This window comes from Hibiscus syriacus, unplaced genomic scaffold (genome assembly GCF_006381635.1).
Source record: "Hibiscus syriacus cultivar Baekdansim isolate YM2019G1 unplaced genomic scaffold, ASM638163v2 tig00111671_pilon, whole genome shotgun sequence".
NCBI classification, from domain to species: domain Eukaryota; kingdom Viridiplantae; phylum Streptophyta; class Magnoliopsida; order Malvales; family Malvaceae; genus Hibiscus; species Hibiscus syriacus.
In genome coordinates, this window is record NW_024063152.1 from 232,600 (window position 1) to 259,758 (window position 27,159).

At 36.4% G+C, this 27,159-nt stretch overlaps 3 protein-coding genes across 3 annotated transcripts; 2 read left to right on the forward strand and 1 right to left on the reverse strand.

Moving 5' to 3' along the window:
* Positions 1-983: 983 nt before the first annotated feature.
* Positions 984-4,403, forward strand: LOC120167282 (sugar transporter ERD6-like 5). Its single transcript, XM_039176350.1, has 18 exons — positions 984-1,175; positions 1,449-1,511; positions 1,757-1,846; positions 1,948-2,007; positions 2,115-2,180; positions 2,262-2,327; positions 2,402-2,477; positions 2,558-2,622; positions 2,767-2,859; positions 2,972-3,052; positions 3,132-3,216; positions 3,311-3,354; positions 3,443-3,505; positions 3,585-3,644; positions 3,734-3,787; positions 3,870-3,929; positions 4,005-4,119; positions 4,207-4,403. The coding sequence occupies exons 1-18, from the start codon at positions 984-986 to the stop codon at positions 4,326-4,328; spliced, it is 1,455 nt and encodes a 484-aa protein (XP_039032281.1). The 3' UTR covers positions 4,329-4,403.
* Positions 4,404-8,230: 3,827 nt separating this feature from the next.
* On the forward strand, positions 8,231-9,184 carry LOC120167293 (protein FANTASTIC FOUR 1-like). The gene has a single exon (XM_039176359.1). The coding sequence runs from the start codon at positions 8,276-8,278 to the stop codon at positions 9,182-9,184; it is 909 nt and encodes a 302-aa protein (XP_039032290.1). The 5' UTR covers positions 8,231-8,275.
* Positions 9,185-10,021: 837 nt separating this feature from the next.
* Positions 10,022-14,602, reverse strand: LOC120167279 (BUD13 homolog). Its single transcript, XM_039176347.1, is given in 10 exon segments — positions 10,022-10,293; positions 10,391-10,571; positions 10,656-10,728; positions 10,872-10,975; positions 11,144-11,208; positions 11,298-11,365; positions 11,945-12,072; positions 12,074-12,882; positions 12,994-13,185; positions 14,428-14,602. Coding segments are annotated over 9 exon segments (1,704 nt in total). The 5' UTR covers positions 13,184-13,185; positions 14,428-14,602; the 3' UTR covers positions 10,022-10,207.
* Between the last annotated feature and the right edge of the window lie 12,557 nt (positions 14,603-27,159).

Consider the following 27,159-nt stretch of genomic DNA (forward strand, 5'->3'; position numbering starts at 1 on the left):
CAAATAAGTCCCTGTACTGATCAGTACTGCAAACTCAGGTCTGTGCTAAAACTTTCACAATAGGATTGGGAGGAATACCATGGATCATAATGTCAGAGGTATGTGGCAATTCCGAGATCAATGCTCGCCCTAAAATCTGGAAACAGAAGATTCGTTTAACTAAAACATGGTCCATTTCCCGCCCTCCCTGTCAGAGTAAATTAACATTACATTTCTAAACTAAAATGTATCAGAAAACTTCATTGCAGGACCATTTTTCTTTTTCTCAGTAACCACAGCCTTAACTGTTCTATTCGGGGCCAAGTTGGTACCGGAGACAAAGGGGAGAACAATGGAGGAAATACAAGCATCGACCACTCACCTGTTTTCCGTAACATATAAGATTTAATCTTGCATGGCTTTGAATGCACCATGTTTACAAACAACACAAATATGGCTTACTTTCATTTTTGTTTCACAAGTGACCATTTCCAGGGAGGAACAATTGTGGTGAACCGTTTCCATTTCCTCATATTGGTCTTAAAAGACCCTGTATACATTTGTATACTGTAAACCGTACACTTTTATGATATTGAGACATTCAAATTTTTTTAAATATCTAAACTTGGAATTTGAGTTCACTTTGGCAAATGGCAGCTAAATTTGGAATTTTCTTTTGCAGGCAGCTCAGCCATTCAAGTAATTGTACTTCATTTGGAGAGACTCTTATGAATATCAAAATATTATAGGTTTTGGCTTTTTGAACATTTAATTCATATGAACAAATGAAAACCATTTACTCAATATGCATGAAATATTCAAACAATCCAACAAATATCACATTTCATGTGTGGGCCTCTCAGGCCCAATGGATAACTCTTATCATTTCTTCAAACTGAAAAATTAAGTTCTTGTCCTTTTGTTCTTTACACCACTTCCAATCAAACTCCTTTACTCTGTTGCTTAATTATTGGCTACAGTTCTCTTGCTTGAATTTTTGAGAGATGAGTAGACAGAAAATAGAAGATGGTGAACTTTCAAGTTCTTTGATAGTTAAAGAGAAGCCTCCGGATGGAGCTGGACATGGTAGTTCTGGTGAAGAACAAGGTGGAATTGGAACTACTTCTTCTGCAACAACTATGGTTGTTCTTAGCACCTTTGTTGCTGTTTGTGGATCTTATGTTTTTGGAAATGCTGTAAGTATCTGTTTTCGTTATTGAAATGATTAGTTTTACTTATAATCTTAATCTGCAAAGTAAAGGGGTTTCCCTTCTCCTGCTTGACCATGAATTTTGATTACAATGAATGGCTAAGTTTGACCTTAATTCTACACAGTACCTGGACTGTTCTTGTTCACCTGTTGAAAAGCAATAAGACTTAAGAAACTTGGGTTTTATTCAGTTCGCCGATGGTAATCATACTGTTGCATTCGTCTTACAAAAGTTGAACTAATATGATTAATTTACCAGATTGGATATTCATCACCTGCTCAGACTGGAATCATAGCTGATCTGGGTCTCTCTGTGGCTGAGGTAAAGTATAAATAGATCTGTTTCCTTTATACAATATTTTTTACCTTAGAATTTTATTTCAAATGCCTTTATGCAACCTTTGTTACCGAGCTGCATGATCATGTTAGGTAAAATTGTACCCATTACATGAAAAGCTCAAAAGCTGGCATATTTGTTATGTAACCTAACATGGTATTCATATCCTTTAGAAGGGAACTGGATAACATATATAAGTTTCAACAATTTTCCTAGTTTGACCATTGCAGTATTCTCTTTTCGGTTCAATATTGACTATTGGAGCAATGATAGGTGCAGTAATGAGTGGGAGAATAGCAGATTACATTGGTCGAAAATGCGTAAGATTTTCAAGGACATATTTTGCCATATGTATAATTCTAACTCGAAACAGCTTTACTTGTCTTGGACTTTCTTCGATGTTGGTTGATGTTTGATGCAGACGATGGGTTTCGCAGAGATATTCTGCATTGTAGGATGGCTTGCTATAATATTCTCCAAGGTGCTTTCCTGCTTAACTTGATTACAGTCTTGCTTCCATTCTTCTAAGAAAAAACAACATTCTAGTACCTTATATGGCTTCAATTCATATTAACTGCATGTGAAAAGGCTGCCTTTTGGCTTGACTTTGGACGGCTTCTGGTGGGATATGGGATGGGACTCCTTTCCTATGTGGTAAGCTATGAACATATCGCGGTCGTACTTGAATAACAATTCATATGTTTGAAGAAAATAATCTAATCTTATCCACTATAGGTTCCTGTATATATTGCTGAAGTTACACCAAAGGATATTCGAGGGGGATTTACATCAGTCCATCAGGTAAATACTAAGCACCATTGATGAATTTCAATATGTTCTTTTGCTTATGTACCTAGTGACCATCAATTCTGCAGCTGTTGATCTGTTGTGGTGTGTCGTTAACTTACCTCGTAGGCGCTTTTGCCACCTGGCAGACTTTGGCTCTAATCGGTAAGTGTCAGATTTTATGGTGCTACTTTGAACTTCAAAGGATTCTCTAACAGTTACTCCCCTGTATGATATGATTTCAGGAACTATACCATGTCTTATGCAGCTTTTGGGTCTATTCTTCATCCCTGAGTCGCCTAGATGGCAGGTAACTTCAAGGCAGTAGTTTATACAAAAGTTCATAAATATGTGGCTCATGCTATTAAATAATTAGATTTCTTCTGAAATTATGACTCGAAGTAAATCCAAGCATCTATAAATGCATTGAATTAGTGAACATAAATCTTTGCAGGCAAAGATAGGTAACTGGAAAGAGTGTGAAGCTTCCCTGCAGCGCCTTAGGGGAAACAATGCTGATATTTCTGATGAAGCAAATGAGATTAAAGTAGGTTATTAGCTCGGAGTGCATGCAAGTTTTGGTTTCTGTTCCTTGGATTAGTACAGCATGTGCCGGAATAACAAAAGGTTTATACTTTTTATTGTATTTTCTTTTGCAGGATTATACAGAACAACTTCAACGGCATTCAGAATCTAGCGTGTTTGATTTGTTCCAAAAGGAATACGCATGGTCCCTCACCGTACGAATTCGTCAATCCTATGCTCATAATTGATCTTTGCTATGAGTTGTTCTATTAATGTATAACTAAACTGGTTAAGGTTGGAGTTGGCCTAATGGTTCTGCAACAATTCGGGGGAGTCAATGGCATTGCATTTTATGCTAGTTCAATTTTTATATCAGCTGGTATGTTAAGAACATTTTCATGTTTATGAAACAATAGAAGAACTATAGGAAGTTCAAACTGGAAAATCTTTTTATTTCAAGTTCTTTGTGACAGGGATTTCCAGTAGCGTTGGAATGATAGCAATGGTTGTCGTTCAGGTCGGTTCATCATGACCTGCACTATCATCAGAGTTCATATCATTTTGATTAATATGCTTTTCTTAAAGACTGGAATAATCTTCTGCAGGTTCCTATGACAGCTTTGGGAGTAGTCTTGCTCGATAAATCCGGACGAAGACCGCTTTTATTGGTACAAAAGCCTAGAAATTTATCTTCTATATGTATTACATTGTGGAAATGTCCCTGCTGAAATCTACTTATATCTACAGGTATCAGCAGCTGGAACATGCTTGGGTTGCTTCCTAGTTGGATTGTCATTTTTCTTGCAGGTTCGACGAGATTTATCGATCTCGAATTTCCAAATCCTTTTCATGTTCTATATTCTTTTCTCAAAAACATTAAACTCGACCGCATACAGGACCTTCAACAATGGAAGGAAGCCACTCCTATCTTATCACTTGTTGGTGTACTGGTAAATCCAATGAATCAGTGTTTTAGGCAGTAGCTTCCATGAACAGAATCATCTTCGTGCTGATTCGTTCGACTCGATGTAGGTGTACACGGGATCGTTTTCGTTAGGCATGGGAGGAATACCTTGGGTTATAATGTCCGAGGTAAGTTTGCCATGATCTAGATTAATTTGCAGCCTTCAATATTATATGAACTGAAAAAAAGGGTTAGTATTTCAGATATTTCCCATAAACATGAAAGGTTCAGCTGGAAGCCTTGTGACATTGGTTAGCTGGTTAGGCTCTTGGATTATTTCCTTCGCATTTAACTTCCTCATGAAATGGAGCTCAACAGGTAAAAATCATTGCATCTGATATTGTCAACATTATCATTTTAGCCACAGAATTTGACCTTTCTTTCCCATGTTACATTTTCTTCCAGGAACATTCTTCATTTTCGCCACCGTATGTGGCTCGACTGTTCTGTTCGTGGCGAAGCTGGTGCCGGAGACCAGGGGACGGACACTCGAAGAAATACAAGCGTCGATGAATCCGTTTTCGTAGGATAAGTGGATGGTGCATGAACAATCAATAAACTGATACTAAGAAATTCAAAGTCCTAACTTAAATGTCATATTTACATAATGTAAAAACTTTTAGTTTTATACTAATTTAGAAGCATCAGATTAGTGGAAATAAATGAATTGGATTATTTCTTTGTTATATATTTATATATATATGAAAAAAAAACCTACTTAAACATCTTTTTAAGTATGTTTACTATTAATATTTTAATAATTTATATATTAATATAATTATACTTATTATGCGTGTAAATGTTTTAATCAATCTATATTATTTATCATATTCAATTAAATTAATATTTTTAGTAATATATATTTAATGATTGATTTTTTATATAAATTAAATAGTTTAATATTTTTAATTTACTTAAAACTTGATGTGCATGATCTATGTGAATAAAACATGAAATTCAATGATTAAACTATTAAAATATTTATCATAAAATTTGTATATAATGAATAAGGCAAGAAAATTTCAAGTAGCTATGGAAAAAGTGTTTTGTCAAAATGGGCATTCAAGGGCTTTTTATTCATCCATTATGCCATTAAATTAGAATAAAAGAGAACAATCAAAGCTTTGGGAGTCCCAAAAGTTTCTCCAATGAGGACGGAAGGATGTCCACATTCATTCTAAATATGTCCACATTCATCCTAGATAATTAAGCTTTGGAATTTCAAAGGTTTCTTCTTTTTGGACAAATGGATGTCTAGATTCATCCTAGAGATGTCTACATTAATCCTAAAGCTCCAACATGACTATTCGACTACCAAGGGAGAAGGAAGGTCACAAGCTATTATATGTGTCTTCATTACCATTAAGATGAAGGCTCTACTCTATTGTTTGTCTTTCAATTTATAGCCTTGAAACCTTATAAATAAGTGTCCATTTCTCCATTGTAAACTAACACCTTTGATTTTATAAACATATTTGAGAGTGTTCTCTTTTTAGTTCTTTAAGAATTTTATCGGCTCACCAAGCTTAGTCTTGTAGCATCTTTTCATTCATTTTATTATATCGTTGGTTCCTAGTTCTCTATAAATTGTGTGTCAAGATCCAACCTCTTCCATATTAGGTTCAAAAACTTATATGGTTTGAGTCAACATTCAAGATAGTGTTGGTTCTTCCTTGTTCCCACGTCATCATTAAACAAATCCATCGCCTTCCATACACTTTCTATTCACAATCAACTTATCATAATCACAATCACATATTACCAAACCTTCTCATACCATTCGTCATTCCAGCTTCACAAAGTTCATCTTTTTGAATTTAAAGTTAATTTCAAGTTCTTACTAGAATCATGGTCGCGTAAATTCATATATAATTATATAAACATTTGTCACCGCAATAGTGCTAGCACACTTGTCACCGCAAGTATAGTGGATAGCTTTAAGCTATCAGGTTATCGATCTTACGAAGAACGATAGTTAGATATTTAAGATTGTCGGTGTAATGAACTGTAGAAAGAAGAAAATTTAATGAGTCGTCGATGTAAAATAAGAGAAATATAGAGTAAATAAACTAATGATTAAAAATAAGGTATTTGTCAGCGCACTTTCAGCCCAAGTAAGCATGATAGCATATGTAGATATGTTGATTGTTAATGCAATGAAGAGTATGTTTATCTTAATAAATTAACTTCCCTTAGTTAATCAATGACTCACACTTAACCTAAACACGTACACCTTCCAGTGAATGCATTCAAAGTATAGTGAGGACACCGATTCCAGCTTCAGTTGAAACCATTGCGACTTCCGCCAACAATAATCAAATTTATTTGTAAATCCATTTATAGTGAAACATATCCATTGAGTTGATTTAATTATGCAAAATGATGTTATGCAGTGACAATAAAACTAAAATGTAATGCAGCTACATACAATGCAATGACAGTAATACTGTAACGTACATAAAATAGGACAACATACTCTTTAAGACGGGGTAAAACACGTCTTTCTGAATACTATCAACACTACAACTGAATTCATGTCAACTCATGATAGAAATCTAAATTTTATACCATCCATATATTAAATAATTTCCAATGATATTATTTGTTAATATGATAGAATCTTTCAATTCTTTCGGGGATAAGAATGCACAAGATATAGCTTGTTCACGTTAATAGCAATATTACACAACAAATATTTTTTTTTTTTGCTTAAGCTTTTGGATTAAAGTGATATGGCAAAACTAGAGACACATATATAACTTAACTACTACACCACATAATTATGTAATCATTTTCTTTCATATTCTTGCATAAAATCCAAAAGAAAAAGAACTCAAGCAAAGATCCACTTAGCCTGACCCTACTTCCATGACTTTAGCCTACAAAAATTCACATTTTTTTAATTGGGTCAATTCCCTTGTAGATATACCATTCTTTTCAATAGTTTGAGTTGATTAAAGATAGTATTTGTTTATAGTATCTCTTAAGCATTGATAACACGCATACACTCTACACACGTAGTTGCTCGAACCAAAAATCTCTAGAGAAAACAACGCTCCTTTAAGTTTAAAAAATCACATTTTCCAACTGGTTTAATTTCTCCTGTATATACACTTGAAGATGTCATTATCAATTGAAAGATTTTTTCCTTGCTTTTTGGATACCAACCACATATAATATGAAAAGGGCGGTCCACATAGCTTGGTTTAAACCTAAAATTATATAAACATGAAAATTACTATTTTTGGTGGCACATAGAGAACATACAATATATCAGAAGATCTTTTTATGTGTCCAAAGATGAGCACAAACATTCTAGGACAAGAATCTTGCATACACATGTGGTTCGTTTTAGATGAAAGCATTGTCGTCATCTTCAATTTCCTCAACCTACGCCCATTTGTTGCTTCTGCTTACTAAATTCAATAACCTCATTTTTGTTTTCATATAAATAATCTTGCAAAATGGTCTTTATAAATTAAGGATAGTAAATAAAAAACACGTCCATCAAAATCTCTTGGAATATTGCAGTATATCCCTTGAAATTTAAATAATTTATTAAATATCTAAAAAATAATAATTTTTGGAAACTGACATCTATTTTCTAATAAAGATCTTTAGATTATTTGTTTTATCTTTAGATTATTTGATATATCTAAATCTTTGAGGAGTTTATATCTTTCAAACACAACTCTTCGAGTCAATTATAGTGCATAGACAAGACCTATGGAAGATCTATGTGACCTATCAATATAAAATCTAAGTTCTAATTGTTAGATCTATCTAATTCATTAACCTATGAATAACCATAATTATCTAATGTCTCATACTTGTAACTATTGACCGCTATAATTATATGAATATCTCACAGACAAGATTGAGGAAGAATCAAACCTTCAACAATCTAGACACAATCTTCCTTTTTTTTTCTTCTTATGATCAATTCTCTCACATAAAGAAATATCTATCAACGGTTATCCTCATACCGGTCACAATGTTTCACCCAATTCAAAAGAAATGAACTACCAACAACGAACAAAACCGATTAATCCCATCAATATATTATTACAAAATCATATATTTAATTACTATTTAAAGACCAAATACATATCTAATAAATTTATATATAAATTATTTTTCTTAATTCACTTATAATTATTTACTAAATAAACTTTTATAATAAATAAATTGTGAGACCCGGTACCGTTTGCTCTCACACTCTTCACCATGCCCCCACGCCTCCTTTCCTTTTCATTTGTTTATTCTCTTTCCCCTATCTTTGTCTTGAGCATGTTATTCTTTTATTAATACCCTCATCTCCCTTATCTCTCTTCTTCTTTAGTAAACCATATCATATCAATCATATCATCAACAACAATCAAGTCCCAACTTTTCCTTAAACTTTTCAAATTTGTTTCTCTCACTTTTATCTCTTGTCTATGTAGCCATCTTCCTCTTGGCATTGAGATTCGTCATGCCTTATTGTTATCTCTATTACTACGCACAATTCATGTTGAACAAGTACTACTTTGGTAAGAAAAGTGTTCACTCTTTTTTGGGGTTATCAAACAAGGCTTCTCCTCATTCCAAATGTGGGTTAGGGTTGGTTTTTAGCAATGAATACAATCCCAATGTTGTTGAGTCCTCCTCATTACCATTGCTCAATACTAAACCTATGTCTTCGTTGTCAAAGAAAGACCCTGGTGTGATAAGATTTATGGATGATATGGGTGGTGAGGTTGATGGACTTACGTCGTGTACTGAGAGTTTAGGGTTTGAGAGTTGTAGCGAAAAACGAGTCAACGATGAGGATGAATATGAGTTTTGTAAAGAGGAGATTAGGGGTAGATGGAGAAATAAGAAGAGGGTTGAAGAGAAGAGATCAGACGATAAAAGGGATAAGAAGTTTCCACCACCACTTTCTTCATTGAACCAAAACGGTCGGCCTTGTTTTTACCTAAAGCCTGTAAGGGCAAATGGGAGGTTGGAGTTAACCGAGGTTAAGATACATAGACCGGAGATTTTACTTGCTGTTAGGGAAAATGGACGGTTGAGATTGCATCTTGTTAGAAGTGATATTTGCTGTAAATTCAATGAAGATGAAGAGAGAGAACATGAAGAAGTGCATGATTTGCATGAAGAAGAAGAAAAAGGTGATGTTTGCATTAAATTCAATGAAGATGAAGAGATAGAACAAGAAGTGCATGATTTGCATGAAGAAGAAGAAGAAGAAGGGATGAAACTTCAAGAATTGTGGAATTATAGAGTGAATGGTGAAGGTTCCAGTAGATGTCATGAGATGGTTCATTATCATCGACATCATGGTATCAATGGACATCATAGCATGCATGTATGGAGGCAGCCATGTGTGTCAATAAGGTGAATAATTATTAGCAAATGCTGCACAAAAGACAAGAGGTCGATGAATGGTCTGCGTTTTGTTTTGGGGAAGATCGATGTTTCATTGTATGTTGGATTAGCTACTTTGTTTTCGGCAGACAGAAGATAAGGATGATGTGTCTCCGCCAAATTTGGAGGTGAAAGACGGTAATCTCCAAACGTCAGCACTGAAAAATAAAAATAAAAAAGAAGATTCTTAAAAAACTTCTGAAACTTTATCTTCGATTTTTCCAATAAAAATGTTGAATGCCGAAAATACCCAACTATTTGCCTAAATTAGTGGAGCATAAGTTGTGAAAGTGCACTCATGTGTCGTCTTTGACTACAATTTTATGTATACATATATAGTAAAATAAGGCTTTTGGTCTTGTCTAACATAAAAGCTTCGGAATAAAAGTTACCATAATTTCCTCTTTTTGGGAGACATTAGCTGAATGGAATTGGGCACAACTAGAGATTGCAATGGGTGGAGTTAGATTTTTGACTCACCTAAAGCTCGACTTCAAATTCGAAGCCCTCTACTCACATCTAACCCAACTCGGATTTAAGAAAACCTCACCTGACCCAATTTTTTAAAGCTAAAATTCACACTAGTCCCAACCCGACCACATCCTAAAAAATCGTTTTAACCTGACCCAAACTCGAATTTTCAAAATAAAAAACCGATCCAGCCGGATTGAGTCGAACCCTCAGATTCGAAGTTTCAGGAAACGTTAGAAAGAACTTTTATAAATTGATCGAATTAATCATTCAGTCGATTTAGGTGGGAGAAATGGATAGCGACTCTTCGCGGATAGACATTCAAACAGAAGCAAAGAAAATAGATGCCAAAATCATAGCTCAAGGAAGCACGAAACCTATAAAATTGACATTCAAAAGTATATGAAAATTGATTAGAGATGATGATACACCATGTCAAGATCTAACAGTCAATAATCATAATCGAAAGAAATGAGGCAAATTATGAATCTGTCACCAACCAGAGAGCTAATATGGATGCCCCTGATTACATGTCCGACACGGACCAGAGGTATGCTTCCCTTTCCGTTGCCTGTTTCTCGTTCAATTTGGTGAACATTTTCTTCTCAAAACCTACACAGATGCCGAGCAGCAGCCAATTAGCATTTGTCAAACTAAGACTTAAATAATGATGAAACATTTTGTGAACCAATAACAAAAATGACTTTACCATTGCTGCGATCAACTCCGTCCCAATGCCTTCCTGGTCTTATACCATATCGATTGGGCGCGGCATCTAATTTTCTTACAATCCAACTATGTGGAGGGATATCTTGAGGAACTATAAACCCTGATTCCTTCATCTTCTCAGCATCCCCTAGGTCTTTAAGAACTGGCTCAGGTTGCTTTTTCTACAATATTTCATAAACATATGTCAACTTAGTACTAAACTACCTGAATTCTCATTAGCATCAATCAAACAAGTGGTTAATTACCTTGACCAGCTGTGCCATAGGATCACCCCATCTTAGTCTATCCTTCAACATATTGTCGAGCTCTGGGTCATCCCTGCAAGTTGAAGCAGTAAAATATGAAAAATGCAACATGCAACAATACAGGAGAGGAACAATAATCTGAATCAACTAGATGATATGATGAAGTAACAAGTACAAGAATTACAACTCAACATTGTTTATGTTCTGTTATTTTACCTGGTTCGAGCAAATGGTTTATTCTTCTCGAGTTCTAATTCTTGCAACCTTGCCTCGGCTTCCCGTTTCTGGGCTAAGCCTTTGCCCCATTCCAACTCTTTCTCCTGATAAATAACATTAAAGCAGACCATTAATTCTTGCTCACTAAGAACAAAGTACACAATAAAGTTAATATTGACCAGGAAAACCACACTAGAATTGGCTACAATGATCATAACTGAGAAGAAAGAAATGAGGTAATTATGAACTCTGCAGCTAACTCTTCCATGTACCTTAGGCTTATCTTCTCCTCCTTTCCGTTTTGACTTAAGGTACTCTTCTTTTGATACGCGTTCCCCTGCAGGGATTCATAAGGTATGTGTGAGCCGGATGCAAATTTACATAAGTTTTTGACTAGATATTACATAATAATGACTAGTCGTTCACCTTTTATCTTATCACGAAATACAGGTTCAGCACCTCGTCCGCTTACAGATGGATCCATCTCCTTAAACCTAACACACAATAGACCAAAGAAATTAAATGAAGTGCATAAACTAAACCAACTAAAACGAAAAAAATAAATATAACCCAAGGACATCCCTCAACTAGAAAACATCAGCTCTAACTATGCAAGCACACAGGATAGAATCAAATTGGAAGTTACATAAAGGTGATTTTAAATGCTTTGGAATCTGTAATCAGATATATGAAAGCAAACTCAAAAAACTGCTTATATCATGTTATCATCCAAAGTAAAAGAAAAAAACAGGAGACTACTTTAATTCTCTCATTTCATCAACAGAGGTATTTTACCAATGTCTTCATGGAAAAAGCCACAAGACCCTACAGCAGATCACCCCATAACGGCGGCCACATGTAATAATTACTTCAACCAAAGAAAAAGCATCTTCTGCAATTTGTCCAAAAACAAAATTGACTGAAGCCTACATTGAACTCAAGACTAGTCATCTATTGGTGAGTATCTATTTTATCCTATTTATATAACATTTCAAGGATGAAAATTGTAAAACGCTAACAGAGCTATTTTCTGAAAACTGAATAATATCTAGACGGCTAAACAGAATAGGTACCTTAACCAATTATCCTTCTTTGTTTTGGAAATTTCTTCTCGGATCTCACTGCCAGAAATTAAACCAGTTTTTGATTTCTCTTTCAAAGAAGCAGGACCAGTTGATTCCCTCTTACTTTTCCTTGGAGGGGGAAAGATCTGAATCATGAACTAACTCGGATGTTTGACCACGAGATTGTCTAGGTGGGAGCATATCAGGCTCGGGTGATTGTGTATGTTGATATCTTGACCTTTGCCGTGGAGGTGACATATCATTATCAGTACCTTCTCTCAAAAGCTTCACCCTCCGTTTCGGTGAAGGTGTATCATTTCTCACCCTCCGTTTCCGAGGTGGTGATAAATCAGCATCTGCTCTGTTTACTAAAGGTTCTGGTGAAGGTGTATCATTCCGAGCTCTCCGTTTCCTAGGAGGAGATAAATCAGTACCATCGGCTCTGTTTACTAAAGGTTTTGGTGATTGTATATCATTCCGAACCCTCCGTCTCCGTGGAGGTGATAAATCAGTACCATCTGCTCTGTTTACTAAAGGTTCAGGTGATGGTGTGTCATTCCGAACCATCCGTTTTCGTGGAGGAGATAAATCAGTATCATCTCTAGATGCCTTGACTTGAGGTTCTGGTAAATCAGTCCTAGATGCCCTCCTACAAGAAGGTGATAAATCATCCCTACTTCTCCTTGGTGCTGACAAATCCTTAACTTCTATTTCAGATTTTGAATGCCTCAACTCATGTTCTGGAGAAGGTGTGTCATTTTGTGTCCGCTGCCTACGAGAAGGGGAAATATCAGAAATAGGATCCACTGTGTTAGCGCGTTTAGGAGAAAGCGAGACCCATCCACTACCGTCTTCAGCAATAGTATTGTATCCCCTCCTCAACCTAATCTGCTCTAGCTTTTTCATTCTTTTCACTTCGATATCTTCATCTACTACGGGCATCTCATCTAGGAAAATAACAAAGTTCATAATCAACAACTGTCAACTATAAAATTATTAAACTGAAAATAAATAATAATTACAATATAAAAAAGATGAAAAAAAACCTTTGAACTAACCAGGTGAATCATTGCCATCATCGTCTTCAACCTGAACAGGTTTTTGCCAGACCGGGTCTTCATCAACAACCAACACGCCTGAGGATTCGGGTTTGGTTTTCTTCTTTTTCTTCCTTTTCTTCTTCTGTTCCTCTTCTTCATTTTTGGTCTCGTATCGTTTTAGATATTCCTTCAAGCTTGAAGTTGCCATCACTACACAAATTCAATAAGATTATTAGGGTTTCAAATATTGCAAGAAAAAGGCAAATTCTGTAATCTTTCACTATTTTAAGCCCTTGGATTCCTGCCATGTGCACCTCAACAATTGAAGAATTTTACGTGAAGAAAAAGACTTGGAGGGCTAAGAACATTTTGTTACAAAACTATGAATAAGAAACACAATGTCAAACAGTAACTGGCCCCATAATTCTATAACTATCACCTTGTTGCCATCAATCTTCTAAATGATCTAACAAATTAATCATGCCGATGCCTAGAGTTGAAATAATAGAAGGAAGAGAAAATTACTGACATGATAACTAAACTTTGAAATCTACAGGTTCACTACACCTCCAAGCAACCTGTGTGTAAGCTTAGTCCAACGAACTAAAGAGCCACAACAATCAATAAAAAGAAGTCTTGAAATTGGTATTTGATAGAAAAAATAGCACTAGTAAGTAGATCAAATGAAGCAATTTTAGGACCAAATGTCAATGAAAGAAACAGATACAAACAATTGAAACCTGTAAGTATATTGGATAAAAATAACACTTGTAATAGGGAAACCTTCTATTGAGGAAAGCCAAATCATGTGATGGTTGTCTGAGAGTAATTTAAGGACAAAACAAACACTGGACTCTGTCATTTTGATCATATAGATCGTTTCAATTATTGAAAAAAAAACAATTTATACTATAGCGTGCATGTGTGCGCGCAAGACACGAGAGGCTGTACGAAAGGGTAGGGCTTCCCTTTTCAAAATGGTAGGGTTCTATGCTATATCCTGTGGAGCCCTGACAGCACGAATAATCACACACCATCATCAATTGTAGTATAACTACTGGTTCGCATATCCATATTTTGTTAACAAGAATGGAATTTCCTGATTTCCATTCTGCAGGGGCGGAGAGAAGATAACTAAAATCTCTCTCATAAATTAAGCGGAAATCAATGTTCAATGTAAGTTTGGGTTCAAATAGCAGTGCGTAGCAGTGGCATGGCCACTATTTTGCGGTAGCGGCACCGTCCACCACCAGAAACGACCTCAATATCGGTGTTAACAAATTTCCCATCAACAGCAGCGAATGGCTGCCGCAAATAGCAGTGTAATTTAAAATAACGACAAATATAACAGAATGATGCAGAGGCAGAGGCAGAGAGCATGTAACTTAAATCTCTCTCATGAATCAAGTAGAAATCAATGTTCAACTTAAGTCTAGGGTTTCGAAATTTTACCTTATTTAATATCCTGGTCTGTTGGAAACTTGAAGACAAGAGCAGAGTTGGACCGGCAACTGGAGGAGGGGGGAGAGGAGGCGGATAAAATAGGAGGAAGAGAGACACGAAGCTGGAACAGAGCGGTAGCGAGAGGCTTGTTTGGCGGTCGGAATTTCTAAAAGAAACTTTGGGAAAACATTATTCATATATAGTTTAATTTGGATAAAAGAATTATGAACTCTAGTACTATACTCTAAATTTAGGTTTAATATGAGTCCTCAAATTTTTACGGAAAAACAAATGTCATCTTTAATTTTTTATTTATTTAATATGAACATAAAAGTAAAACAAAAAAACGATAAGACAGTGTAACAAAAAAATATTGTATATTTATTTTTAATAAAAATATAGACACTTAAAGTAAACTTAAGGTTTAATGTGGACATTTTTTAAAAAATTAAGCTTTAAAATAAATTCAATTTAATTTTTTGACTAACAGAACCAATCGTTGATTGTTATGATATTAATGTGACAGTTCATAATCTAATATGGCAGGTAAATTTACTAACGTGGCAATCCATGATAGATAATAGCATGATAGGAATATTAAATTAATTCAAGGAAATTCACTTTGGCCTTTGTTCTAGTTGGTATTCAGGGAGTTCGGACTTTTATTATTAGGATAATGATTTTTAATGTTTAAATGATCGATTTATTAAAAAAAGATAATGTTAATGACTTTTTTATTATTTTTAAAACTTAAGTTAAAAGAAAACTTTAGTCATATTTTACTGATTATTTATATAATTTACCCTTATAATTATAGGTTACTTTGATTTTTGGTCCCTCATGAAAGTCCATCAATCACTTTGCATTCATACAAGAAAATTTACGGAGGTTGCAAGATATATCCATCGTATTTTTATGGGTAGTTCTGTTATATAACAGTTTAATTTAAGATTAATTCAAAGTGAATTTTAACTTGAAATGATATTATTTCCAACGTATAAAGTATACAAATTTGTAACATATTCAGTCGCAACTGATAAGTTACATTATGGGGGTTTAGGATTTTTAACTGAAAAAATTATATAAATTTATAACATTTTCGGTTACTTTATTCAACCTAAAATGTTACGTTCTTGATAAAATTTTCGATTACAACTGATTTTTTTTTAGCTTTATATTAATAAATTATATTTTGAAATTTCTGATTTTTATGAAGACGTGTCAAACAACATTAATCTAAATAATATGGAGTTTGGTGCATAATGGAGAATCATCTTATCGTTTGGTGCTTAACAAATTGTGAAATAATGAAGTTATTATAACATTTGTTTTGAGAGATGGAAAGCTCATCTTCTTTCCCTTTATTCTATGTAAAAACAAACTACTCCTAGTTGAACTTGTACAAGTTGTTAATGACGAAATTAAGTTATAATGGTTCTGAGATAAGAAACAGCCATTCAACAAGAAACGAAATTGACAAGTGCATAGTCTTTTACCCATTTTTTCTATTGATATGATACTTTAACGTTTCATGTTACATCCATCGTGATACATTTTTTAGTTAAGAAAAATCGACAGTCATGTATAATTAAATATTTTTTACGACGATTTATCGATACATTTATAATCATTTGCAGAGCAATCTCTTAGCCTCCACAACTTCATCACTATTATATATAGGTACGAATAGACATGAAAATTATTGATAATTACTAGATATTTTTCAGGATAAAACATATATTTAAGGGAATATTTAATTTTATATTTTTTCATGTATTTTGACTTTTCATATTAGAATTGTGTTGTCTTTGTTATATTTTATATTTTTATATAATAAAAACCGAACTTATATAAATAAACATAAACTTCAAACTCATGTTTTGATATTGTTATATTTGTACTCAAATTATAATTAGTAATTAAATTGTATTTTATTGTAATTTTAGTGGTTAAAGATTATTTGGTAATTAGGTATATTTAATAAAGTAAATATATATTTTAGACAAGAATTGGTATCAAGTATTTTGCTCTATAAATAGAGATTATGTCTTAGTTTTTAGAATTACGTAGGAGAAAATTATTTTGGAGAGATTTAATCATTTTTTTAAATTTATATAACTTTTGGGATTTATGTTATAAAGATAATTTTGTAATTATTAAGAGATTTTTTGGGATACATCGAATTTTGATATATATATATATATATATATATATATTATATATATATATATATATATATATATATATATATATATATATACCGAATTTTAGGATACATGTGATATCATGTATTTGTACTCTCATGTATTCTATATTTATATTGAATTATTATTCATCTCGTCTATGAAAGTAGGCAGTACCAATTCACATTAAATAAATGGTTGTCCCTTTTTCCCATATGTATGGGGTAGGGGGAGGTAAGATAGTAGGCTACCCCCAACACTAGGTTGAGAGCAGCTTCCGTAAGAGACCTCCGAATTATAAAATGCCCTCCGTGGGACTCGATCCTGTAGACACTAAATTTTCGCTGTATTTTCTCTATCCCAGCCAACCTCGCTTTTCACGCCACCAACCTCGAACCTTCCGGCGCAAGGAGAGCTCACGAGACCAACAAACCAACAACAACCAACAAGTCATTCAATCCCATTAGAGTTCTAAAATCGCACGGAAATATGTTTTCTTCGCTATAAATGGACAAGAATGGAGGTGGAAAAAAAAACGGGAGCAAGGAATGGTGGTGATGCCACGACAAAACCCACTTAGACAGTTGCAGACAGTTTCCTTACCCGTTGAGGCTGCCGTGGTTACCACCACTAGCGCCGCTCAGGGCGCTACCATCAGTGATTTCATGGGTACCCTCACCAACGATGTCTCCTTCTCTCTTCTAACTCCTCGGGCTTCCCTCGACCTTTTATCTCCCAAACCTCATCGACCCCAAAGCGACCACTCCATTCTCTTCTCCCAACGATGAGACCTCAACAACCATGGTAAGGGTTCGAAGAGATCCCCATCGTGATGGCCAGAGGTTTCAGAGGATCCGAATTTGCTACATGCGTGGAGGTAAGGAACCATTGTTTCGAGGGGCTCGTACGCAGAGTGCTCGGGAGAACCGATCACCTACGCTGATGATGGGGATGGCTTGCTTGCCAGATCTGGGACCACCTGTTGTTCATGTCTCGTGCAACTCACACAAGCTGAGGAAAGGAGAAGGCAGAAGCACTCACGCGTAAAATGAATGGGGATGCACATATTTGGGTTTTGTGGATTTTCCTGGGTAAACTACACTCAAAGCCACTAATGTTTATAGATTTCAACTTTTATAGATTTCAACTTTTATAGATTTTAACTTTCAGTCTATAAACTTTACTCTGAATTCAATCTAACCCCTAATTTATTTTTATGATTTGATCTAATATTTTTATTTAATTATTATTCTATTTTCACTAACATTTTTTTCTTTTCACAGGTTTTTTTCCGTTCATTTTATTACTTTTAAAATATTATTTTTTTTCTTTGATTTATTTAGTATTTATTTATTATTTCTTATCTAATATTTTTTGACTTTTTAAGGGAATTTTTTTTAATCGATCAAAGGTAATTAATTCGAATTGAATTTCAAATTTAAATTTAAATTTCAATTTTTCGCAACTAAGACAGTCGTTAAATTAATTGGTACCGAAAGGGCGGTGCAAGGGTGCTAATCCTTCCTTGACCGTAACCGACTCCCGAGCCCGACACATTTCTGGTAAAATGCAGATCAGGTAAGATGGTGTCCGATCTACCTAAATATCATTTTAAAATGATCGGTGGCGACTCTAACCCAATTATTTCAAGTCGAAGCCCAATTCCGGGTCCAACCGAAAGACGGTTGCGACAGCTTGGCGACTCCACTGGGGACAGGTAAGTGAGTCAGGCTAAGGTAATTTTCAGTTGTCTTTTTAACGAAAAGGGTAAATTTGAATTTTAAGGTAATTTTTCGATCCTTATTACTTACTTTTGATTACATTTTCGAGTAAATAGTTGTACTGACTGTTTTCTAATGATTTCAGCTTTCTAAACTTTTTCATCTAAAGGCTCTATACCCGAGCTCCAAACCCTATTTAAGTGGGGGTGAAAGCGACACATTCGTGTGAATTTATTCTCCGTATGGGCCTAGCAAGTAACCTTCGGGATTCATATACCTTATGCCTTCGTGTGAATTTATTCTCCGTATGGGCATAAGGGAATGTATCCTCCCGAGTTTAACTTAGTCCACACAAGCCTGTGATGGGTTTAGGACTAAGGGTCTGGCAAGCCCAATGGGGCACCGGCAAGGATAACTCGGGTACCTTTTTTAGAACCTAAACAGGGAGACTACAAGGAGTTAGAGCCCACCCAAAACCTCATTCCAAACCCTAGGATGCCGGAATTTTTCCTAGTTTACTTTCTACGTATGCGAACTAGAAATTTATGCGGTTAGGACTTGTTCAAAATCAACTTGCGGGATAGAGATCATGTTCGGGTAGGAATAATAAGCATGTGAGGTAGATATCATGTGGGGTAGGACTTTCATTTTATGATCATTTTTTATTATTTTTCACCTCACTAACTCTTTTCGTCTTTCTTTTATTTTATTTTATTTTCATCACTTGCATCATTCAAAAGAGCTCATTGATCCACTAAAACGTGTTTGTTAAAACTCGAATAATCTGAATCCATTGACAAAGGTGTTGTAATACAAGAGATGAAAATACAAAGGATAGTCTACAAGGTGACTATGTGTCACATTCAATCCAGAAGACGTGGTGCCCACAATTGAAGAGTATATCACTCTGCTGCATTATAAAGGACTCAGAATGAACCGGGTCTACATCAAGCACAATGAAAGCTTATCTTTGAAGAACTGACTGGCAGAGGTTGCAGGGGCATGATGAAGGTTATGTATCTTGGAAGTCCCTTTGAACACGACAATGGCAAAATGATAGCTGAAATTGGAGACCATTGCTGGCGAATTCAAGAAACAGATTAATGAACTTCACATAGTTTCTATCAATTAAGGGCTCCAATGACAAATTCGTTGGGAACAGGCTCAACAAAAGTAGATGCTCGAGATGCGATCATTCGAGATTCTTGGACAATACGAAAAATAACTCAACATTTTCACGGTTCATCCAGAGAGGCCGGAGCGGTTCGACAGGTTATTCAACGGTGAAAGACGAAGCAGAAGACTAGTCACATGTCAGAAACTGTCAGGATATTTTTGTCTCTTAAAAGATTAAACATTTTTGTCCCCAATAAGGATTATTCATAATAACAGGCACATTTCTTGGATCAATGCCTCGAACATTTCATGCATTCTTGCATTTTTTCATCTTCATCTACATTTTTAAGCATCTTCATAAACATGAAATTTCTTCCTAGATGATTCGATGAAGTGGAATTAACCACATGGAAGCAAGATTGTAACCTTAAAGAGAAAAACTGAAAACAATACAGTGGGAGCCTGATCAGCTGATTGTAGGACAAAGCCTGTTGTTAGCTGTTACCACATAAGAAACCCCAAACATTCCTCTAAAAACTGTAAGACACTTGTCGAAGGGGGCAGGACATATATCATTTGCACTTAGAGGATTGTTTTGTTTGAAAACGTCTTTGATCTTTCATGTTTACTTAATCTTTTAAAGGATTGAATTTATGCTACTTTCTAAAGTGGAGCAATTGAATAAATTTTAATCTTTAGTTCTTCGAATATTAAATGAATTAAGGATTCTTTTAATTCTTCAAGAATTATAGATTTTTTGACATATGGCAAGATTAGACCTTTCTTACCCTATCTCAAACCCCAAAATAAAATACCTCGATTTTTTACCCAAAATAACTCATGACCATTACCAAAAAATCAAATTTTGACATTACCTCCCTTTGAAATTTTTGAACATTGCCTTTATCTTTTTGATACACCTGTACCTTTCTTTGAGTCAATAAGATCACATCATTGTCTTTTTAGACTCAAAATTAACCTTTTCTTACCATTAAAACCCAAGGCATTGAGTTGTTCATTTGAATATGAGCATTCTTCTAAAGACACAACTTGGGGCATCTCGCCGGGAGCCTGAACATTGAGACATATTGGGAGCAAGGAGCAACAAAAAACAATTCATTCGAAATAATCCTATCATGCATTAATTACACTGTTTTCATGTGAATAGAATTAATCCTGCAAATCTATCCCCCTGGGGATACCTCTTTTGTGAGGACTTCCATGTATGAAATGATGAACGACTTTCTTTCTTTATCCCTTTACAACAGGAGAAAAAATATATTCATTGTGTCTCCTTTTGAGCCTATAGTATTTTTTTTTCTGATTCAACCCTAACCAAAGATCACCCTCCACACTGGGGGGCAATATAGAAGAAATCTGCTCACATGAGTGAAGACATCAATCCAAAGGAGATACCACGAGGTGGACCAAATGACAAGTGCAAAGATCCAATCAAGAAGAAAAAAGAAAAGAAGCAAAAAAAACAAAGAAAAACAAAGAAAAAAAAGAAACAAGAACAAAAGGAAAAAAAGAAAAAAAACAAGAATCAAAAAGAAAGAGGAACAAAAAGCACATGCAAATATTCCCTAAAGACAAATGGCACATCAATCTTCAAACTATGAGATTGATCAAGCACAATCATTCTCGAATCTCTGAATCACTTCACTCGAAGATCATGGAACATCTAGAGAAAATCCAGAGAAACACATATGAGCAGATCCAAATTGAACAAGATAGGATTGAAGGCATCAGAATGAATTGATCATTGGTTCAATACCCTGAAACACTTGTTTGGGCCTATTTATCCTTTTCTTTCATAACCATGAACTCTGGCCTACATTACGTGCCTTAAAAGTCCCTTCTAATCATACATGGATTTTTAAACAGAAGAGACTATCTTCAGATTTCATCCCGCCCATCAGGATTAATCTTTGTTTGCAAAAAACAATGTAATTAATGCATGGTAGAGAAAAATAACAAAGGGGGTTGAAGATATACATCCTTAATAGCGTCTTGAAACCAAAGGAGGGTTCGAGTTGAAAACCTGAAAAGGCGGCTCGAATATAAAAATTGTGCAACTGAGGCGATCACACAAATTCCTTGATAAGGCATCGCACAATCCGAGTGTGACCACGAATACTGGGAGTCGAAGAACACTTCCAGTAGATGAGCATGCAGGCTATCCCATCAAACCTTTGAGCATAAAAGGCCAAACCTTTGAGCATCAAATGCCAAACCTTTGACCAAACACAATAACCTGAGACTTTTTATCCTTTCCTTACTTGACTATCTCCCAAAGATAGCTTGGATCTTGGCAGTTATCAAATAGCTATAATTTATTGAAGGATTAACATTCTTTTAGAGTCAAGTTTTGACTTCAAGACGAAGGATATCCAATTCAAGACTGGTTGTCAACAAACAACTTCTCAATTTCAGAGCCAATTTCAACTTCACAGCGAAGGATATTGGACTCCAGACAACGTAAGTTCAACTTCACGACGAAGGGACCGCTGGTAGTCAATAAACAATTTCCCAATTTCAGAGCCAATTTCAACTTCACAACGAAGGCTATTGGACTCCAGACAACGCAAGTTCAACTTCACGACGAAGGCTATTGGACTCCAGACAACGCAAGTTCAACTTCACGACGAAGGGACCGCTGGTCGTCAACAAACAACTTCTCAATTTCAGAGCCAATTTCAACTTCACAGCGAAAGATATTGGACTCCAGACAACGCAAGTTCAACTTCACGACGAAGGGACCGCTGGTCGTCAATAAACAACTTCTCAATTTCAGAGCCAATTTCAACTTCACAGCGAAAGATATTGGACTCCAGACAACGTAAGTTCAACTTCACGACGAAGGGACCGCTGGTTGTCAATAAACAATTTACCAATTTCATAGCCAATTTCAACTTCACAGCGAAGGGTATTGGACTCCAGACAACGCAAGTTCAACTTCACGACGAAGGGACCGTTGGTCGTCAACAAACAACTTCTCAATTTCAGAGCCAATTTCAACTTCACAGCGAAAGATATTGGACTCCAGACAACGTAAGTTCAACTTCACGACGAAGGGACCGCTGGTTGTCAATAAACAACTTCTCAATTTCAGAGCCAATTTCAACTTCACAGCGAAAGATATTGGACTCCAGACAACGTAAGTTCAACTTCACGACGAAGGGACCGCTGGTTGTCAATAAAAAATTTCCCAATTTCAGAGCCAATTTCAACTTCACAGCGAAGGATATTGGACTCCAGACAACGCAAGTTCAACTTCACGACGAAGGGACCGCTGGTTGTCAACAAACAACTTCTCAATTTCAGAGCCAATTTCAACTTCACAACGAAGGATATTGGACTCCAGACAACGCAAGTTCAACTTCACGACGAAGGGACCGCTGGTTGTCAATAAATAATTTCCCAATTTCAGAGCCAATTTCAACTTCACAACGAAGGATATCGGACTCCAGACAACGCAAGTTCAACTTCATGACGAAGGGACCGATGGTTGTCAACAAATAACTTCTCAATTTCAGAGCCAATTTCAACTTCACAACGAAGGATATTGGACTCCAGACAACGCAAGTTCAACTTCACGACGAAGGGACCGCTGGTTGTCAATAAACAATTTCCCAATTTCAGAGCCAATTTCAACTTCACAGCGAAAGATATTGGACTCAAGACAACGCAAGTTCAACTTCACGACGAAGGGACCGCTGGTTGTCAAAAAAACAACTTCCTAATCTCGGAGCCAATTTCAACTTCACGACGAAGGGACCGCTGGTTGTCAATAAACAATTTCCCAATTTCAGAGCCAATTTCAACTTCACAACGAAGGCTATTGGACTCAAGACAACGCAAGTTCAACTTCACGACGAAGGAACCGCTGGTTGTCAATAAACAACTTCCCAATTTCAGAGCCAATTTCAACTTCTCAGCGAAGGATATTGGACCCAAGACAACACAAGATCAACTTCACGACAAAGGGGCGGCTGATTGTCAAATTCATTCAGAGTCAATTTTAACTTCACAACGAAGGATATTAGACTCGAGACAGCACAAGCTCAATTTCACAGCGAAGGGGCGGCTGACTGTCAACAAACAATTTCCCAGTTCCAGAACCAATTTCAACTTCACAGCGGAGGATATTAGACTCGGAACAATACAACTTACTTGGATTTCAACTTCACGACGAAGGATATCCAATTCCAGGCTCAACTTTATGACGAAGGGGCCACCCGCGATTTCAACTTCATGACGAAGGGAATCATGCACACAAGCATCATCCATCTCTAGATTGGATTTTAACTTCATGACGAAGGATATCCAACTTCAAAGAATGAGTGTCTGTCAATAAACTTTTCGGTTTCAGATCCGATTTCAACTTCACGACGAAGGATATTGGACTCGAAACAACACAACTTTCATTGGATTTCAACTTCACAACGAAGGATATCCAATTCAAGGCTGAATTCCACGACGGAGGGGCCATCCACAGTTTCAACTTCACGACGGAAGAGTTATCCGCAACTCAATTCGACAGGGAGTTATTCTTCAACTCCACCGAACGAAAATTTGTGTCCTTTTATCTTTGCCCTATTTTTCGTTCCACGAAAAAGGACAAAGAGGGGCAGTTGTAGACACTAAATTTTCGCTGTATGTTCTCTATCCCAGCCAACCTCGCTTTTCACGCCACCAACCCCGAACCTTCCGGCGCAAGGAGAGCTCACGAGACCAACAATCCAACAACAACCAACAAGTCATTCAATCCCATTAGAGTTCTAAAATCGCACGGAAATATGTTTTCTTCGCTATAAATGGACAAGAATGGAGGTGGAAAAAAAAAACGGGAGCAAGGAATGGTGGTGATGCCACGACAAAACCCACTTAGACAGTTGCAGACAGTTTCCTTACCCGTCGAGGCTGCCGTGGTTACCACCACTAGCGCCGCTCAGGGCGCTACCATCAGTGCTTTCACGGGTACCCTCACCAACGATGTCTCCTTCTCTCTTCCAACTCCTCGGGCTTCCCTCGACCTTTTATCTCCCAAACCTCATCGACCCCAAAGCGACCACTCCATTCTCTTCTCCCAACGATGAGACCTCAACAACCATGGTAAGGGTTCGAAGAGATCCCCATCGTGATGGCCAGAGGTTTCAGAGGATCCGAATTTGCTACATGCGTGGAGGTAAGGAACCATTGTTTCGAGGGGCTCGTACGCAGAGTGCTCGGGAGAATCGATCACCTACGCTGATGATGGGGATGGCTTGCTTGCCGGATCTGGGACCACCTGTTGTTCATGTCTCGTGCAACTCACACTGAGGAAAGGAGAAGGCAGAAGCACTCACGTAAAATGAATGGGGATGCAGATTTGGGTTTTGTGGATTTTCCTGGGTAAACTACACCCAAAGCCACTAATGTTTATAGATTTCAACTTTTATAGATTTCAACTTTTATAGATTTTAACTTTCAGTCTATAAACTTTACTCTGAATTCAATCTAACCCCTAATTTATTTTTATGATTTGATCTAATATTTTTATTTAATTATTATTCTATTTTCACAGGTTTTTTTTCCGTTCATTTTATTACTTTTAAAATATTTTTTTCTTTGATTTATTTAGTATTTATTTATTATTTCTTATCTAATATTTTTTGACTTTTTAGGGGAATTTTTTTAATCGATCAAAGGTAATTAATTCGAAATGAATTTCAAATTTTAATTTAAATTTCAATTTTTCGCAACTAAGAAAGTCGTTAAATTAATTGGTACCGAAAGGGCGGTGCAAGGGTGCTAATCCTTCCTTGACCGTAACCGACTCCCGAGCCCGACACATTTCTGGTAAAACGCAGATCAGGTAAGATGGTGTCCGATCTACCTAAATATCATTTTAAAATGATCGGTGGCGACTCTAACTCAATTATTTCAAGTCGAAGCCCAATTCCGGGTCCAACCGAAAGACGGTTGCGACAGATCCCACGACCTCAAGGTTAAGAACATTGTGCTCTACTAAATCACATTAAATATTGTAACACCCCAATTTAGGGGCTAAATTTAAGAAATTATAAAGTGGTGGATTTAATTGGTATTTTTGGAAGGAATCGGAGATTAAATTGTAAGATTTCAAAGTTAGCAGACCGTTTTAAGAAGTGTAGGAAGTTCAGTGACTAAACTTTTGGTTTAGCCAATTTCCTTTATGAGAGAATTTATAACCCCCTCCCCGTGCTGCAGAATGTATAATTTTCCAGTTTTTCTCTTCCGTTGACCCAAGTTCCAACTCCGATCTACTCGCCGTCCGACCTCCAAACGACGAGCCGAAACCACCATCGTGTTCGTTGTCAATCGAGGAACAAAACCCCTCAAACCTTTCGTCGTGAATCATCGCCGTTCGTCGTGAATTTCAGTCGGAAGTATCGTCGGTAATAACTCGGTTTTAGTTGGTTTTTCATCGATTCACGACAATCGGGTCATCCGTTTACGACACCTCCCGCACCATCGTGTTCGTTGCATCGTTCCGAGTTTGTCGGTGTCATCCTTGGTCTCCGTCGACGGCGGCGCGGGAGGTGAAGCGGTCAAAGTTTCCGATTCGTTGAAATCGAGCTCTCCGCCGTTCAAAATTGTGAACCGAGCTTTGTAAGTATCTCGAAATCGCTCAAAATAATTTTTAGAAATTTTTCCGAGATTTTTTGCACTGTTCACGCCCCACGCGCCGCCACTGCGCGTGGGGAAGACAAAAGTGACCGGTTTGACCGGTTTTAGTGGATAGTTGACCGGTTTGACCGTCACAACCCGACCCGACCCGTTTACCCGACCCGACCCATTTACCCGACCCGACCAGTTGACCCGACCCGACCTGTTGACCCGACCCGTTGACCCGTTGACCGTTGACCGACGTTGACCAATGTTGACCAAAACTTTGACCGGCTTTGATCAGGCATTAAACGACCTTTGACTTCGACCGAGTATACCTATCCTGACATTTTTCGACGTTCCAAATCTGATTCCGCTGTCCGTTTTTTCGAAATTCGAACCCGAAGGCCTCGAAATTTCCGGTCAAACCGTTGACTTTGATTTTGACCGAAAATTCCAAATTTCCGAAAAGTCATATTTTATGCTTTCGACGTCCTGAATCCGAATCCGAAGTCCGTTTCGCCAAATTCGAACCCGGTAAGCCGTCTTTCACTGATTTATCACCCGATCGATCCGCTTATCGTAATTAAGCTCCTTTTCTGATATAATTTCTGTTTATATGGATCCGAGGAAACATTGGAAGTTGAATTGAAGATCAAAGGTGTTCGAATGGAATTTTTATGGTCGATCAGTATTGCACGGAAATCGAGGTAATACTTTACTACCTCTTTATGCTTTATGGAACATGTTGATATTGGTAAATGCATGAATAAGATAATGTTGGTCACTTTGTGGAGTTGAATAATTTATTCACTCGATGAATGGTAGAAATTCTGTAACTGAATACGGATCGAATGACTAAGATAAGAGATTGATAATTGTTAGAATTAAATTACAAGTTTGTGATTGGTGATAAAGAAATCAGCTCTGGATTTGTAACTTATATTTTATATCATCAAGGGTTAAATGTTAAAGATACTTGGATGAAAAATTATGAGATACTCCGATATGGTAAAATTACGAATTACCCTTATGTTGGAAAATGATAAGAATTGCCCTGGAAGTTGGTTAATAACTCTGAAAAGACA

Excerpts from the sequence above, each read along its gene's own strand:
- LOC120167282 (XM_039176350.1), top strand. The coding sequence starts at position 984 with ATGAGTAGACAGAAAATAGAAGATGGTGAACTTTCAAGTTCTTTGATA. Across the intron at positions 2,181-2,261 it reads TGGGACTCCTTTCCTATGTG|GTTCCTGTATATATTGCTGA; the intron begins GTAAGCTATGAA and ends TATCCACTATAG. Across the intron at positions 2,623-2,766 it reads CTGAGTCGCCTAGATGGCAG|GCAAAGATAGGTAACTGGAA; the intron begins GTAACTTCAAGG and ends AAATCTTTGCAG.
- LOC120167293 (XM_039176359.1), top strand. The coding sequence starts at position 8,276 with ATGCCTTATTGTTATCTCTATTACTACGCACAATTCATGTTGAACAAG.